Consider the following 18,946-nt stretch of genomic DNA (forward strand, 5'->3'; position numbering starts at 1 on the left):
AAAGATTCCCAGATCTATACTTCTGCCTGGATGCTCCATACCCAAGACCGGTCTCTGTCCTATCTTGGTAAACAGTGCCATTATCTACTCAGAAGCTTCAAATTTGGGAGCTATTCTAGAGTCTTCCCTCTCCTATGTCTAATCAGTAAACAGAACTTAACTCTTTCTCTTCAAGATCTCACAGCTCAGTCTCCTCTTCTTCATTTCCCCCTATGTTACTGCTCAAGATCAAGCACCCCCCCCCCGTATCTAGATTATGACTGCACTTGCCTCCTAATTTTCATGCCTCCCAGCCTCACCTCCCTCTAACCCCTCCTTTATCACATCTCTAGAGTAACTGTCCTAAAACTCAAATTTGCTCTTGTCATGGTTCCCTGAATTCACCATCCCCTCTTAAGCCTTGTCACCTATACAAATGCTGAACTCTGTCCGTGTTCTGCATAATGGTAGGCAAATTCTTAAAGAAACAGCTCAAGTTTCAACCATTTCCAGGAAGTTATCTCTGATTAAGTTTTCTGTCCCCCACCCAAATTTTCTAGCACTCACACACATGCTCATGTGTACACACACACACACACACACACATACACACTCCTTATTTAACCACTCCACTGATGTACTACTCCCATAGCAACTTAGGCATTTATCACTATTATTGGACTCTTTCATCTGTGCATTCTCATTCCTTGGTATATAATAGACGCACAGCAAATGTATTCAATAAAAGAAAGAATAATCTATTCTAGCTGTCTCTTTGCTCACCCTGCCCCCTCCACTCACTGTTCAACTCACTTCATACTGGCTCGCACCTGTATTAGTCCATTGAAAAAGCTCTCCAAAAGGTAACCAAAAATTTCTGCTAAATTGATTATTATAAAAATCCTTCTCTTGGCTTTCAGCAATGTCGACACTCCCATCTTCTTTAAACACTCCTCTCTTGGCTGTCCTGATACCACATTCTCCTGCCTATCCCTGGGCTCCAGCCCTCTTCTCAGTCACTAGAGCATACCAAGGTCCCTGCAAGCCAGTCTTTGCATACACAGTTCCCTCTGCCTAGAACACTCCACTACTCCTAATCTTCTCACATCCACTCTTACTGAAGCTTTAGATCAGCACTTCTCAAACTTTAATGAACACATAAATCACCTGGGGATCTTATTAAAATGCAGAGTCTGATGCAGTAGGTCTGGGGTGGGACCCAAGACTCTGCATTTCTAAGAAGCTCCCAGGTGATGCTCAAACAAACCATGGACCACATTTTGAATAGCAAGGTTTTATATCTCAGCTTAAAACAACTTTTTCAGGGAAACTTTCTCTGATTTCGCCTCACCTATACTCCTGACTTAGTCAAATGCCCACAATTCATACTGTCACTGTACTATGTAACTTTCCATGATAGCTTTTGCTTATCATTATAACCCACATTCATCCTCCTCCCTCTCAACCCCCTACTCCTATCTAGTGCCTGGCATGTTCATTTTTGAGAAATGAATGAACAATGTCTATTGAGTCAGCCCCTAACTTAGGCTGAGTCACTTCCCTTCGTGATGCTGCACACCAAAGGTTCACTGCCCTGAGCTCAGCTCCTGCAGAAATACAGCTCATCTGTGGTTAGTACTCTGAAAGATTTTCTATTCCTGCCAAGATTTACTCATTTGGGGTCTGCAGAGCTATGGCAGGAGAGTAATTAATTCCATATGTACTCGTTTTGCTACTCTAACAAGCTGGTTGGCCACAGTCTACTAGTACTCCAGATTTTCTTGTGCCAGGTATATAAGCAGCAGAGGAAAAAAAGCAAATCCTAGTTAATGTGGTCAGATCCAAATCTCCCACCCTGGTGTGAGGACTGGCACCAGGAAGGGTAGAGGCAGGAGGAAAAGACAAAAACTTTCAGTACATTCTGATTTTTTTCCATTAAAATTTCATTGTTTAGCTTCTCATAAAATTCATTTTTCCTTTATATTTAGGAAAATAAGTTTGACTAAAAATACTGTAGGAAAAATTATATAAGTTAATGGCTGGATACAACAGCTAGAACATTTGCATGAAATAAGTTGTGATGGGGAATATACTGGAAGAGCTTAATTGCATAAAACATGACAAGTAGAAGCAATGCCACTGTTGCCAAGAGAACTGCCTGGAAAAAGTGCCAAAGCAAAACTAAAACAAATAAAACATAATTTGAGATAAACCCCAGGAATGTCATTTCGCTTGACTAATAAATACATAAAAATAATCATAGCACATAGTAACAGAAATAACAAGATCCTAATGCTTGATTAAAATATTAATCATATAATACCTTAGGGAAAACTATTGCTCTCTAAATAGAAAGTTTCAAATACATTTCAGGGAAGAGATAATTTATTTTTAAATAGAATTTATTTTTTCTCAATTCTGTGTCATAAACGTATCAGTTTACTCAATTTAAAAAATGGTGATATTTTAAAAAACATATTATTTGTTTAAAATTTTTCATGTCATTTAATTGTATATCAGAAAGAGGTTGTTTTCCCTGAGTTGGGAGGAAGAGGGTGTGACTCTCTGATAGATTAGTGCCCAAAATGTAAAACAGCCATAGTTTTATGGCATTTATAATTCACAGAACATATATAAACGATTTCTTGAAAAAGAACAAAGTTTTTAAATAGTGTTAACAGCTTGAATTTTTTTCAGTAATTTTACTGTGTACTGAATTTTACAGAAAGTACACAGAATTTTCTAAAAGTACAAATCTGGGAGAGTGCATTTCTTAGTCAAATTCTTCAAAATTTCAACTGATTTTCCAAAGCACACAACTGTCTTCACTTTATCTTAAAATAATGCATTTCCAGTTCTGTTTAAAACAAGTAATTATTTATCAACAAATAATTAAAATTTCATTAGATGATTAATTATTATCCCTAAAATGCATTGTTTCTGAATTTAGAATAACATTTACTCTGGTACTTTGCCTGATGCTAGATGTCATTTAAAATGAATTTAGTTTACACAATATCAAGCTTAGAGAATGGACAAAATGGGACACAGATTCTTTCTACTGAACCTGTAGCTTCAAACAGAAGAACTTTCCGAGTGAATTACAAAATGTCTTTTAAAGTTTCAGCTATGGGAACAAGGTGTACTATTACTGTAACACTGTAATTATGGATTTGGGCATGCTTTCAAGCGTAGCCCATAAGATTTCCAGCCCAATAAACAGAATATTTACCAAGAAAACATAGCTCTGCTTAAAAATAAAAGTCAATGGAAAATAGGATTCACTTCATAAAATTCACACTGTAGCCAAATCTGATGGAAACTATCACCTATTCCACAAAGGAAATAATATCTGCACACACCAGAATGAATAGCAATAACACCACCAAAGAAAACTTAGGCACACACAATTCTTGCCACAAAGAATACTCTTTCTTAAAAAAAAAAAAAAAAAAGAACAAACAAAAAAATGAAAATAATTGATTGGGTGAGGTTGGGGACCTGGGAAGAGCAGTAAAAGAAAAGTAACTACAAAGCCCTACCAAGGAGGTAAAGCCCATGCTCAATTCTTGTCAACTGGCATAGTGATGTTCTTTATGGCAATTCTTCTACTGACCCAGAATCAAATTCAGAATCATACACATGCATTTAGCTGTTGTTAAACATGGCATGGCTATATAATATTCCATCACTTGATGTACTATAGTTTTATTTAACTAATACTCTCTTAAAGGATATTTGACTTGTGTCCATTTGTTGTTATAAGTAATGCTGAAATAAACATCCTTGGATACAAGTCTTTTTCTGTACTTCTGTTTCTCTAGGATGGTTTAGGATCTTTAGGATGATCATTCAGGATCCAGCAGGAAAACAGAAACCACAACAGTTATTTTAGCAGAGAGAATTTAATATAGGGAACTGGTTAAAAAGGTTTGGAAGTCTGCAAAGGCTAAAAGGGATCACAGAGGTGAGAAGAAATAGTAAATGCATGAAGCAACTAACTCTAGGGCTGAAGGAACAAAGGAAAGAAGTTGGTTTGTTAGAAACTTAGACACTTAGAGGCCCCTCACTGAGTTGAGATGGTTTGTTCATAGGAGGGAAGAGGAATGTTCATTAAAAAGACATTCTGAAAGGAAGAGGAAATGCCTGACATTCCTTTTCTCCATCTCCCCTTCAACTTAAAACAAACAACATGTAACTCTTATGTGCTTCAGTAAAATAATCCAAACAAATACATGAAAAGTAAAGGAATTTTGCCACCATAAATGCTGAAACCCACCAAAATTCTGTAGTGATCTGGAAAGCAGTTTAAAAAGAACATATGATATAAAAACTGGGCTTTACAGTGGCCATCATTATCTCAAGTAAAGGAAAAAGAAAATACGTAGGAATTAGGGGAAAAAAATTATACCAGAACATTCTTCAGTTGTAAAAGTCATTCCAAGTCAGTCTCAATGTTTAAATTATAGGGGTTGATGGATCGGCTGGTTTGAAGCAGCAGAGTTTTCTGTGTGCTCAAGGATGTATGATTGTGCACACAGTATATCTTCTACTGACGCCTGACTGTTTCAGAAAGTAAAAGCAAGGAGACTGAAAGACATAGATGGAACTCGGCAAGAACCAGCACTGGGCATCAGCAGCCAGTTCACTCAGATTACGAGGGTTTTAATCCCTCTGAAGTCCTAATATAGTTTACATAACCTGACTTCATAAAGCACAAAGAACTGACTGAAAAATTCATTTCAGCAGACTTGCTGACTACTTCCACCGAACAATTAGCTGTCAGGTGGCTAAGTAAAGGAGCAAAGCCAACTAGCTTCACTGTATAAGCAGCACCAAATTACTCAAAACCAGATGGGTGTAATGTACAGAACAGCTGAAAGGGAAGCTCGCTATCTTCCAGGCAACTCTGCCAGACCTGCCAACGGCATTTAGCTCCATAGTAAACCATCCTCCAGGTCAGCAGGAAGCTCATTATGGGCTGACAGTCCAGGAGACAAGCACTTTGCAGAATGCTCCCCTAGTAATTTCCTGTGTGAAAAGCTCACTGCTGTTCCTGCATTCCTCAGGGTGCATTTCTTCTCATCTCCGAGGATGTTGCTCTTCCACAGGAAGAGGAAGGAACCAGTTGTTACTGGGTGTGTGGGCTGAGGCTGTCGGGCATTTTCTGCACGCCTCAGTTTCAACTGTGGGAACTGGGGATGTGGCTTAGATTCCCAGGCCTGTGACAGTCCAGATGACTGCAGCAGTTTAGAAATACAGTAGCTCAGGAAGTTGGAAGGCAGAAATAATACCTGGAACATCAAAACCTCCAGTTCCCAGAAATGTGCTAATTTTCTAAAGGAAATTAAAAAACGTATTTACTCTGTTGGGCTCCCAAATAGCATGTTTTATAAAATCCTTTTGTAGAGTTCTCTCTCTCTTTACATTTCATAAAGAAAAGTTTAAGTCCTAAATCACTTTTGTCAACAGGTTATAAAGACCAGTTTCACTGCATAAATTTTTAACTAGGACTATGCTTAAAAATTTACTTAGTATAAAATTTTTGGTAAAAGGAAACACTCATTAATGTAAGCTTTCTTTCTCGGTGACCTTGAAACTTAAAGGGAATGAGGCTCAAATTAGTTAAGTCGTTAAGGATAGTTAAATCAAACATTTGGGACTTATGATTATTATGATTTTTATCAAAAAGTATATTTTATTTGGAGGAAAAAATAAACCCTCTGACCCACACTATTACTCTCTTTTTACAATTGTACTATCTTAGTAAATCAACTTTTAAAAAAAAAAGCCACATTGCTTTAACAGACTAAAAGTTTTAGTTGCTTTTTTTCCCCTATAATCCCCAAAACACATTTTTTTTTAAAGGTCAGCTATCACATTCACAACTGTTGGTAGTTCTTATAACATACAGGTCATGATGTACTCCTAAAGCAAGGATGCAACGAATCTGGGAATCGTCTTCTCCTCTCTCATGTTTTCTCTATCTCGAAAATAACTTGTATCTGAAAAAACCATAAATGTGTTTTCTATTCTAAAGGGTGAGAGATTTGTGGAAGTGTATTTCTTCTTATTTACTTGTTAGTTTTATCATGTACATCTTATTTTTAAAATGCTTTATCTCTTTCAAATTCAAAGGGTAATGTTTTAAAATTATTTCTCAGCCCTGATAAGAATTCATCTTTTACTCCTACTAAGCATCTTAACTTTTTGAGACACTGGATTAAAAAAAAAAAAAAAAAAAAAAGAATCACTGTATCTCACTTGACATATTCACTATCATTTGAAATTAAGACTAAATAAGGATAAAAAAATATGAGGATAAAAAATGAGGATAATAAAATGAGGATAAACTGTGGAAAGCACCTCTGTGTACAGTCCATAGGCGGATTTTACAAATGCCTGTGTTCATTTTCTTTCAAACACTTCGAGTGGGAGCAGGAGAAAAGTCCCGAGGGCCACTGAACTGATGTCTAAAGATACCATGAACACGTCTGTTTCCTAAAGCTTAGCAAGCAACAACGTTACAAACATATCTAGTTTCAGAAATCATATGCCCCGAATTTACAAATCAAATGCTACCTTATAAACTGTTGCAAAGTTCAAACACTTAAAAAAGAATTTCACCTACCTCCAAATTTAGAAGCTGTTTATAGGTAAATGCAGGAATGTTAGCATACAGAAAAGCAGTGTAAGCAGGAGGTTTGCACAATATGATTTTTATTGATTTTCCTGGAAAGGTAAATGAGGTATCTGGGGACGATGCATCACATATTGCCATTTTACACTTTCAAGTTACAAATTTTAGTTTTGAACATTTAGGTTTCATACACTGTGTTCTTTCAAGTAAGTCTTTCCAAATCTTTGCTTACATAAGCAGTTAGGAACTGGAATAGCTCTGAACTGGTTACGCAATGTTGTCTAGTAACCAGGACGAACTGTTGCCACAACAACCATGGAGATATCCTCTCTGCAGCTGTAAGTTTACTCTTTGTATGTCCTTTTATTTTATCAATATATCAATATTTTTCAGAGAGCATATATCATATGACAATCTCCATGAAAGTGGATAACTTTTTTCTTCCTAAAAATAGGTTGATGCGACAGCCTTTCCAAAAGGGAAACCAATAAACATCGCTGAAAAATGCAAACCTAAAGGACACCTAGGAAGGAGGACTATGTTTTACCACTGTGGTTCTCAAAGTCACAGAAACAGCACAGCCTCCCTTGCTTTGATTCAGCTGATCACCTTCCTAATCGCAGAAAAGAAGACAGGGAAATCACAAATCTTTTTTTCTCTCAGCAACCCCTCTGGCCAAATGATGCTGAGCCAGGAGATAAGCTGGGCCACCCTGAGATTACTCAGGGCTGCGCTTTACTATCCCTGGGGAAAGGAGACGGAATCCCACAGCGGACATCCAGTCCATTGGCTCCACCTTCAAAATACATCCAGAATCAGATCGCTTAACACCACCTCCTCTGTTACGGCCCTGGATCAAGCCACTTCTGCCTTCTGTCTGATGATTTCATTAGCTTCCAAACTGGTCTCTTTGCTCCCCTCCACCATCACCCCCAGCTGATTCTCAACACAGTAGTCAGAGTGACCCTGTTAAAACACTCATGAGATTATGCCCCTTTCTCTGCAGGAAACCCTCCAGTGGCGGCTCCTCACTCCCAATCTGGCCTTCCAGCACTGCTCCCATGGCCTGGAGTACCTTCCCAGATAGTCATCTAACTTGTTCACGTCATTCCTTCAGTTCCTTCCACAAATGTCACCTTTCACATGACTCTTGTCCTGGCCATACTATCTAAATGCACCCTTCTTCCTACCTAACTTCGGTGCTATTTACACCTTTGCATTGTTTCCGTCTACTATACTACATGGTCTACTTTTTTTAAATCTGTGAATTGCTTGTCTCCTCCTCTAGAATATACAATGTAGGCTTCTCTGGGGCAGGTATATTTTGTTACTCAAGAAGTACTGATTGAGAGCTAAAAATGTGTGTGAGTAGGTATGCGCCCAGCATCCTACCACATCTGCTATCCACTGAGTTAGGCAACGCAGAGACTCCAGATTAGACAGCTGCACTTTTATTACCATGGTACATATTGTATTTTCAATTACTTCTAAGGCATCTACTTATACCTTGCTTTCCCCACCTGGAATGTCTCTATCAAAATCCTACCCATCTTCGGTCAGGTCAAGAACTGGTCAAATGTTTTCTGCTAGAGAAGTCTTCTAGTTTCCTCTAGCCCATTCATGACCTTTTCTGAATCCTTCTGTTAACAACCTTTCCTTTGACAATCATATACCCTTAGCATCTAGTATCTTGAAACTGCCACTTACTTCTTACACTGTTATTTCTCTCTGGCTTGGCTGTAAGTTTCTTGAGGTGAGGCGGCCAGCTTGACATCCTGTCTTCAGTATATCATATGATACCTCCATGCAGTGTGGCTTTAAATATTTGACTGATGGAGCAAGAAAAGACTGTAGACCTTGATTTTCTTCTATGATATAACTTCAGATTCTCAGTTTATTGTAAATAATTAATTTAACCTGAAAACTGTCCCTAATTCTAAAGAAAGGCATAAATACTACATTCATACTCTACACAGTTGCCAGAGTAAAGACAAGGACACTCTGAGTTCTCTGAGTCCAGTGCTTTGAGTCAATCAGAGTAATACTAGCAAGATCATCAATTTCATTATGTTCATTTGTTGGACAAATAGTAATAAAATACATCAAAACCTAGGAATATAGTTTACCTAAAAATAACAATTTTAATAATCCTAGAGTATTTTAAATAAGCTCTGTTTAGTTAGTATTTAAAAAAACACCACTTTATATAAGGACACAGAAGAGAAATTACTGTCTTATTTGCCTTTGGGGAGAGAGGAGCTGAGGATGTAGTCACACCACATGTGCTATGCTAAATGCCTTGTACAATTTTGATGACAAAACCTTCGTCTATTTCTAATAGAATAAATGAAAACATTAAAAGACTCAATGGGAATCTTGAACTAAATAATCTTTAGAAGATCAGCAAATAGCAAGAGACAACATAATTGGAATAAGATTCAGAAATTTGAGATCAACATTTTTAAACTATGTCTATGTGACAGCCAGTATATCCCTTTACAGAAACTTTTTTTTTTTTTTTTTTTTACAACAAAGCTTTAAAAATGCAGATTGGGAACAGCTTATTTTGATCCCGAAATACTGTATCAAATTTCCTGCCTGGCATTAGAGACACAAGTGCAAGCCACAAAGATACCAACTGTTACACTGTATGCCATAATTTCTTCTCTGTTGTAAGAAGGCATCAGAGCATAGATATCAATACACTTAGATCTAGAAATCATCCTGAATGTAATATTAAATCAAGTCAAAACAGGAACAGAAGCCAACTATTTCTTATACCATAAAAAACCTGCTTTTATCCTAAGAAATTTCACAAACTAAGTTTTAAAGAGTAACCTTTTTACATCTTATCTTGATGAAAATGAATTTCTAAAGAAACTTTCTTCCAGTCTGCAAAAACCAAACAAACAAATCCCCAAAATAAACAGCAACCACAATAACAAAAACCAAAACCATCTATAAATACTGATTTTTTTTCTTTTTTGCTTCCAATACTTCTCTGTGTCTTTTCATTATAATTACATGTAAAGTTCACACCACAATAGTGCTTCATGCCAGAATAGAAACAAATCTCCTTTACATTTATGTTTGATTTGTTGTGCAGAAGCAAAAGAAAAGCAGCCGATACAGAGGAGATGACAGATTAAGAATTACCACTAGATTAATGGAAAGGCAAACGATTACAGTGATTGCACTTTAGTTTTCTAACCACTTATCTATCAATGAGCAAAAGAAAGACACATACATTGAAAATTTAAAGGAAAGCTCTTTAAAGATACTCTTTATAAAAATCCAAATGCTTCATGAATATCTGTCTTCAGAAAATGTGTCAGTAAAATAAATAAAATCAGGAGTCCTTATGTCTTGCCAGGAGGCAAGCAGCTATCTTCCAGATTGTAAAAAAATCTAAGGGGGACATAATTAGCCTAATTCCAAACCAACTTATAGCAAACAAGTTTTTGTTTTGTTTGTTTTATTTTTATGTAGCATCAAGCACACAACTCAAAGTAACAGTGCAGTCTTCCTTTTAATGCTTATGTGTGGGGCTGAACCATGGGAAATCACTGATATGTATTAGATCGTTTTTGCCTACAAAATGGCAATATCATATAATTCAGCCTAATAGTATCCCTTATGTGGGTAATAACTGTACTCTTCAGTCTTATTATTCTGCTTTGTAACACAACTGCAAAAGTGTCACATGTTTATTATTAAAAATTGTCTTCCCCGTAGAGAACAGACTTGTGGTTGCCAAGGGGGACGGGGGGAATGGACTGAGAGTTTGGGGTTAGCAGATGCAAACTATTACATATAGAATGGATATACAACAAGGTCCTACTATATAGCACAGGGAACTATATTCAATATCCTGAGATAAACCATAGTGAAAAAGAATATGAAAAAGAATTATATATATGTATAACTGAATTACTTTGCTGTACAGCAGACATTAACACAACATTGTAAATCAACTATACTTCAATTAAAAAAACAAAAAAAGAATTGTCTTTTTGAAATCCCGTGTACCCTGTATTCCCGAGTTAGGGTTCTATAACATGGACACTTGACTTTGGCACTTCTGCATTACCATCCAGGGACAGACACCCTGCTATCGCTTGCTAGGTGGCACTTATGCCCACCTCCATAGCACACTACTGAGAACACATGGATTCCTCAGGTCATGAGGTTTTGCAAATTTCAAAGGGTAATGGCAGGGAGAGTGAGTCTCAAAGCTCTGATCAAAGATTTTTGATGATCTCTGATATCTTCTAGGCCAGAAACACCCAATTTTAGTCTACCAACTACCTCACAAGAAGGCAGCACATCTCAAAAACCACCTACCTTTTGCTCCTCTCACCAGTGAGGCAAAAACCCAACTCACCAGAATTTGTAAACTTCAACAGTGAGACTTTTGAGTAATTCATTGAACATAAGTATTGAGCACCTACTATAAGCTAAGCACTGTGGCAAGAATTCGATGTCTAGTTAATTTTTTTTTTTTTTTTTTTTTTTTTTGCGGTACAGAGGCCTCTCACTGTTGTGGCCTCTCCCGTTGCGGACCACTTGCTCCACGGCATGTGGGATCTTCCCGGACTAGGGCTCGAACCCGTGTCCCTTGCTTTGGCAGGCGAATTCTTAACCACTGCACCACCAGGGAAGTCCTCCCATTCGTTCTTATAACTAGTTTTGCCCTGACTAGCAGAATTGATGGCAGAAATAATCTGCTTTGCAAAGATTAAGCAGACTCAAATTGAAATGCTAAAACTCTCAATTTTTGAAGTCTTTGGATACACTTAGTAAATAAATTATATGTATGAAATTTTTAAAAACAAAATTGCAAGTGTTAGAAATACTTCTTAATTTCTGGATTATCCTTCAAGAGAGACGAACAAAGGGAAATGATTGCTTTTCTTACACCTTCTAAGGAGACTAGACGTAAGTTTAGCACCTCTGAAAGGCAATTACCAAAGAAGGAAATCTGTTCTGTGACAGCAAGTGAAATGTCACATGGGTGGCACCTTAACGGGAGATGAGACGGTATGGATTCTACTGAGCTCAAGGTCCTCAAATTGAAGCTTTTCTAGAAATTGGTACTGCTCCCCCTTGTGGTTATTTAGACACATTGTAAATATGACTTTTGTACAAGGTTTTTTCTATGCTAAGGTGTTAGGCTATTTAGCCCATTTTTTATGTTCTCTCCCACACACTTTTTTTTTTTTTTTTTTGTGGTACACGGGCCTCTCACTGTTGTGGCCTCTCCCATTGTGGAGCAACAGGCTCCGGACGCACAGGCTCAGCGGCCATGGCTCACGGGCCCAGCCGCTCCGTGGCATGTGGGATCTTCCCGGACTGGGGCACGAACCCGTATCCCCTGCATTGGCAAGCAGACTCTCAACCACTGTGCCACCAGGGAAGCCCTCCCACAAACTTTTTAAGGAAAATGGATTGTGCCAAACAATTAAATACCATTTAAATGCCAAAGAAAACTTACTGTGGTAGAATCAAAAGAAAGGATGTCCACAACAGGTGGAGTAGAGGTCTGCAAATCGACTACATCAAGCTTTGGATTAATCTGTATATATACATTAAAAAAAGCTAATATTAGATTTTTATACCATAGGAAAGTGGATGTCATTTCTAATAATCTAGAGGGTATTTCCTAATATATTCTAAAATGAAAATATCCATATATTAGCATGGATACAAAAATTTTAAATAAAATATTAGCCTATCAAATCTAACAATATATAAGAAAAGATCATTGTGAGCAAGTTGAATTTATCCCAGGAATAAAAAGTTGCTTTTACATTAGAAAATCAATGGGATTCACCTATTAAGGGATTTTAAAAATAAAATGAAATGACCCACCTCAAAAGATGCAGAAAAAAATCCTAGCCAGTTCAGTAAGACAAGAAAAGGAAATAAAAGCATTATGATGTAAGAATTAGAACAGAAGAAATAAAAATTGTCATTCATATATAATTATCTATAAAGAAATCCCAAAAGAATCTACTGCTGAATCATTAAAACTAAGAGAGTTTACTAGATCCAAAATTGATATACAAAGTCAATTACCTGTCTGTACTTCAGCACACAGAAAATGTAAATTTTTAAAAATCATAATTTATAATGCCATAGAAATTTTTTAATACATCAGGAAAAAACCCCAAAAATGCATATGACCTTTAAAGAAAAAAACCTCATATAAAGATATTAAAGAAGTCTTTAAAAAATAGGAAGCAATCTGATAAAGAGTTCAGAAGCAAAGCCCTGTATATATGGAAAACAAATACAAAGGAAAAATGGTGCCACAAATCAATAGAGGAAGGATGACTTGTACCTAAGAAAACGGGCTCACTAAATAGATCCCTGCCTAATACTACATACAAAGATGGACAGCAGATAAATTATAAACCTAAATGGTATGTTAAAACTACAAAGTTAGTAGAAGTAAATGTGTAAGAATATCTTTCTGACCCAGGGTAGAGAAGAATATCTTAAAAGCTGCAAAAGTAAAACCATAAGGCAAAAACTAAGTAAATTAAAAAAAAATTGATCCATCTGTTTGCCCCAAAACTAAGGATTTCTGTTTAACAATGGTTACCACAAAGTTAACAATCAGATAATGGAATAGGAGGAGATATTATATCTGAAACTGAAAAAGGACAAATACCTAAAATATATAAGAAAAACCTACAAATCAATGTGAAAAGAAGAGCAATCCTAAGGAAAAAATTATAGAAAACCTAACAGTTATCTAGAATATGAAGAGATTTTCAGAAACATTAGTAGTAATTAGAAAAAGGACGATTAAAGCAAAATACTGCTTAACACCTATAAGACTGCAAAAGCTAGAAAGCTCAATGATGGTGACATTGTTTAGAGCAACACTGTAATGGCAAAAACAGGAACAAACCACAGTCTTGCAGAAACTAACACAACATTGTAAATCAACTATATGTCAGTAAACAGTAAATTAATTAGAAAAACAAATCACAATCAGAAATCCCCACCTGTTTATCAACAGTAGAATAAATGTATAATCATGGGAATTACTACTGTAGTAAATTCACTGAAATCCTATACAGCTGTGAAAATGAATGAAATACAACTATGTGCAACAACATATGAATGTATGAATTCAGAATCCATGCACATGAATCTCAGGATTTTAATGCTAAATAAAGGAGGCTATAGTAAAATATATGCAGTATGATTCCATTTATATAAAGTTTAAAACTATCCAAAATGAAAAAAAATCTCATTACTGATTCAATCATAAATAGTAAAATTTGAAAGAAAAGCAAGGGAATAATTAGAGTGGTGACTACTTCTGAGGGAGATTATTTCAGAATTCAGAAAAACAAAAAGGGAAAGAAACCACATGATCACCATTTATTTACTAAACACTATGAATACAAAGAAGTAAACAAAGGGCAAGAGAGATAGCAGAACTTGGTATCAAATAAATGCTACCAGCAAAAAGCATACTGATGAACCTCAAAGGAGAAACTTGACTGAGCACTTAGTGAGAAAGGCTTCCCGTGGAGGAAACAGAGCTTGTGATGGCTCCTTTAGAAAAGGTTTATAAAACAAAAGCAAAAAGAGAGAGACAGAGATGAGGTTACAAGCCTCCCTGAGCATAGAGGCAGAATGCTGACACGATACTGCTGCACAGGGCAGCGACAAGAGAGGGTGGCAAGGGTCAAATTGTGAGGGGTGAAGGAATTTGGGAAGGCACAGAAAAACTGGAGGCTAAAATGTGCTTTACAAAGATCAATCTGACAGGAACATGTAGAGTATCAAGAATAAAGTAGGGGTTAACAGTGAGGACAACACTGCAACAGTCAGGGACTGTTACAAACAAGAGGAGTGGAATTATTTTAACAGCACTTATCAAGTTTGATGGGTACAGCTATAGTTTTTCAAATATTAATAAGCATTTACATCTATCCAGCCACTTGTGTCAGAAGTAGAGGTGTATACTCCCAATAATCCCCACACTGCAGTAAAGAAGGAATTAGAACCATGTAGGACTATCTGCTTGGCCCACCAACACCTATGTTTCTTTCTGGCCATTCCACAGAGCAGAACGCACAACTTCTTCCTATCAGCTCCAGAATCCAGAGTTGAGGCAAAGATAACAAACTTGAGGCTGACTCGCTTTCCTTTTAATCTTGGGTGAGCTGTCCAGAAAGAGTGCTTGCAGACACATCATTCTCATTTATCTACTGCCACCTAGTGTAGATATGAAATTGTTTACCAATGAAAAATACAATCTGGTTTTGCCATCTGAAACTGGAATTGCTCAAAAAACCACTAAATCACATGGAAATGGTCAGCATTTCTCATAGAGAAATCCTTGAGCTTCTACGAGCTGGGAAACTTTTGATGTAACAATATTTTACTGTATTGTACCACAGTTGCTGCCATATACGTTAAATGGAGCAGGAAATTCTTACTAAGTAAAAGTTTACAGTCTTCTCTGCAAAGAAAATATGCTGAGGCAGTGACACTTACAGTTGAGTTCTTTGCAAGCTAACCTCCATGAATATTAACAGTACTATCTCTCCATTTTTATTAAAGGAAAGAACGCTTCAATAACTACAGTTGCCTTGAAATGGGGTTGGCTGCCTTATGAGAGGCTGAGTTCTCCATCACCAAACAAGGGATTCATGCATGAGGGAGGGTTAGTATACACGACCTCACCAATACCATCCCACTCTGAGGTTCTGGTGTATCCATCATACTGAGGAGTCCACGAGCACAAACCCTGCTCTGACAAATTCTGAAGGGCAAGAAATGTGCCCATCTTGTTCACTGTTGCACACTCTAAAGCTAGTACGATGTCCAATATCTGTTAACAGGATGAGATTAACTTTTTATTCTACTGAAGCACTGCATCAAAATAGTTAAAGGTACAGAATGGAACCGGAGTGACTGGGTTGGAATTCTCATGTTGTTACTTACTAGCTTTAAGATTTACTTCACAGACTAGGAACCAAGATGGCAGAGTAGAAGGACGTGCTCTCACTCCCTCTTGCGAGAACACCAGAATCACAACTAGCTGCTGGACAATCATCAACAGGAAGACACTGGAACTCACCAAAAAACATACCCCACATCCAAAGACAAAGGAGAAGCCACAATGAGACGGTAGGAGGGGCGCAATCACAGTAACAGCAAATCCCATAACTGCTGGGTGGGTGACTCACAGACTGGTGAACACTTATACCACAGAAGTCCACCCGCTGGAGTGAAGGTTCTGGGCCCCATGTCAGGCTTCCCAACCTGGGGGTCCGGCAACGGGAGGAGGAATTCCTAGAGAATCAGACTTTGAAGGCTAGTGGGATTTGACTGCAGGACTTCAACAGGACTGCGAGAAACAGAGATTCCACTCTTGGGGGACACACACAAAGCAGTGTGCACATCGGGACCCAGGGGAAGGAGCAGTGACCCCAGGGGAGACTGAACCAGACCTACCTGCTAGTGTTGGAGGGTCTCCTGAAGAGGTGGGGGGTGGCTGTGGCTCACCATGGGGACAAGGACACTGGCAACAGAAGTTCTGGGAAGTACTGCTTAGCGTGAGCCCTCCCAGAATCTGTCATTAGCACCACCAAAGAGGCCAGGCAGGCTCCAGTGTTGTGTTGCCTCAGGCCAAACAACCAACAGGGAGGGAACCCAGCCCCACCCATCAGCAGTCAAGCATATTAAAGTTTTACTGAGCTCTGCCCACCATAGCCACAGTCAGCTCTACCCACCACCACTCCCTCCCATCAGGAAACTTACACAAGCCTCTTAGATAGCCTCATCCACCAGAGGGCAGACAGCAGAAGCAAGAAGAACTACAGTCCTACAGCCTGTGGAACGATAACCACATTCACAGAAAGACAGACAAGATGAAAAGGCAGAGGGCTATGTACCAGATGAAGGAACAACATAACCCCCCAGAAAAACAACGAAATGAAGCAGAGATAGGCAACCATCCAGAAAAAGAATTCAGAATAATGATAGTGAAGATGATCCAGGACGTCGGAAAAAGAATGGAGGCAAAGATCGAGAAGATGCAAGAAATGTTTAACAAAGACCTAGAAGAATTAAAGAACAAACAAACAGAGATGAACATACAATAACTGAAATGAAAATTACACTACAATTAATCAATAGCAGAATAACTGAGGCAGAAGAACAGATGAGTGACCTGGAAGACAGAATGGTGGAATTCACTGATGTGGAACAGAATAAAGAAAAAAGAATGAAAAGAAATGAAGACAGCCTAAGAGACCTCTGGGACAACATTAAACTCAACAACATTCGCATTATAGGGGTCCCAGAAGGAGAAGAGAGAGAGAAAGGACCCGAAAAAATATTTGAAGAGATTACAGTCAAAAACTTCCTTAACATGGGTAAGGAAATAGCCACCCAAGTCCAGGAAGCACAGAGAGTCCCATACAGGATAAACTCAAGGAGAAACATGCTGAGACACATAGTAATCAAACTGGCAAAAATTAAAGACAAAGAAAAATGATTGAAAGCAGCAAGGGAAAAATGACAAATACCATAGAAGGGAACTTCCATAAGGTTAACAGCTGATTTCTCAGCAGAAACTACAAGCCACAGGGGAGTGCCATGATATACTTAAAGTGATGAAAGGGAAGAACCTACAACCAAGGTTACTCTACCCAAGAAGGACCTCATTCATATTAGATGCAGAAATCAAAAGCTATACAGAGAAGTAAAAGCTAAGAGAATTCATCACCACCAAACCAGCTCCACAACAAATGCTAAAGGAACTTCTCTAAGTGGGAAACACAAGAGAACAAAATGACCTACAAAAGCAAACCCAAAACAATTAAGAAAATGGTCATAGGAACATACATATCGATAATTACCTTAAACGTGAATGGATTAAATGCTCCAACCAAAAGACACAGGCTTGCCGAATGGATAGAAAAACAAGACCCATCTATGTGCTGTCTACAAGAGACCCACATAAGACCTAGGGACACATACAGACTGAAAGTGAGGGGATGGAAAAAGATACTCCATGCAAATGGAAACCAAATGAAAGCTGGAGTAGCAATACTCATATCAGATAAAATAGACTTTAAAATAAAGAATGTTACAAGAGACAAGGAAGGACACTACATAATGATCAAGGGATCAATCCAAGAAGAAGATATAACAATTATAAATATATATGCACTCAACATAGGAGCACCTCAATACATAAGGCAACTGCTAACAGCTATAAAAGAGGAAATCAACAGTAACACAATAATTGTGGGGGACTTTAACACCTCACTTACATCAATGGACAGATCATCCAAAATGAAAATAAATAAGGAAACACAAGCTTTAAATGACACAACAGACCAGATAGATTTAATTGATATTTATAGGACATTCCATCCAAAAACAGCAGATTACACTTTCTTCTCAAGTGCGCATGGAACATTCTCCAGGATAGATCACTTCTTGGGTCACAAATCAAGCCTCAGTAGATTTAAGAAAACTGAAATCACATCAAGCATCTTTTCTGACTACAACGCTATGAGATTAGAAATCAATTATAGGGAAAAAAACGTAAAACACACACACACGGAGGCTAAACAATACATTACTAAATAACCAAGAGATCACTGAAGAAATCAAAGAGGAAATCAAAAAATACCTAGAGACAAATGACAATGAAAACATGATGACCCAAAACCTATGGGATGCAGCAAAGCAGTTCTAAGAGGGAAGTAGCTTTATAGCTATACAAGCCTACCTCAAGAAACAAGAATAATCTCAAATAAACAATCTAATGTCACACCTAAAGGAACTAGAGAAAGAACAAACAAAACCCAAAGTTAGCAGAAGGAAAGAAATCATAAAGATCAGAGCAGAAATAAATGAAATAGAAACCAAGAAAACAATAGCAAAGATCAATAAAACTAAAAGCTGGTTCTTTGAGAAGATAAACAAAATTGATAAACCATTAGCCAGACTCATCAAGAAAAAGAGGGAGAGGACTCACATCAATAAAATTAGAAATGAAAAAGAAGTTACAACAGACACCACAGAAATACAAAGCATCCTAAGAGACTAAGAGACTACTACAAGCAACTCTATGCCAATAAAGGGGACAACCTGGAAGAAATGGACAAATTCCTAGAAAGGTATAACTTTCCAAGACTGAACCAGGAAGAAATAGAAAATATGAACAGAACAATCACAAGTAATGAAATTGAAACTGTGATTAAAAATCTTCAAAGAAACAAAAGTCCAGGACCAGATGGCTTCACAGGTGAATTCTATCAAACATTTAGAGAAGAACTA

At 37.5% G+C, this 18,946-nt stretch overlaps 1 protein-coding gene across 6 annotated transcripts in view; it reads right to left on the reverse strand.

Annotated features, from left to right (window-relative positions):
• The window catches only part of POC1B (POC1 centriolar protein B), a 107,589-nt gene that overhangs the window by 27,442 nt on the left and 61,201 nt on the right, over positions 1 to 18,946 (reverse strand). For 4 of the 6 annotated variants that reach the window (XM_027107160.1, XM_027107159.1, XM_027107164.1 and 1 more), the window contains one exon: positions 12,114 to 12,194. The exons of 1 other annotated variant lie outside the window; for it this stretch is intronic. In XM_027107160.1, the coding sequence (XP_026962961.1) occupies positions 12,114 to 12,194 (81 nt within the window). Of the gene's footprint in view, positions 1 to 7,806; positions 7,849 to 8,849; positions 8,853 to 12,113; positions 12,195 to 18,946 lie in introns of those variants that run through there. One more of the 6 variants, XM_027107165.1, reaches the window with a different exon arrangement.

This window comes from Aethalodelphis obliquidens, unplaced genomic scaffold (assembly GCF_003676395.1).
Source record: "Aethalodelphis obliquidens isolate GAN/ISIS:26980383/991018 unplaced genomic scaffold, ASM367639v1 scaffold8, whole genome shotgun sequence".
Taxonomy (NCBI): domain Eukaryota; kingdom Metazoa; phylum Chordata; class Mammalia; order Artiodactyla; family Delphinidae; genus Aethalodelphis; species Aethalodelphis obliquidens.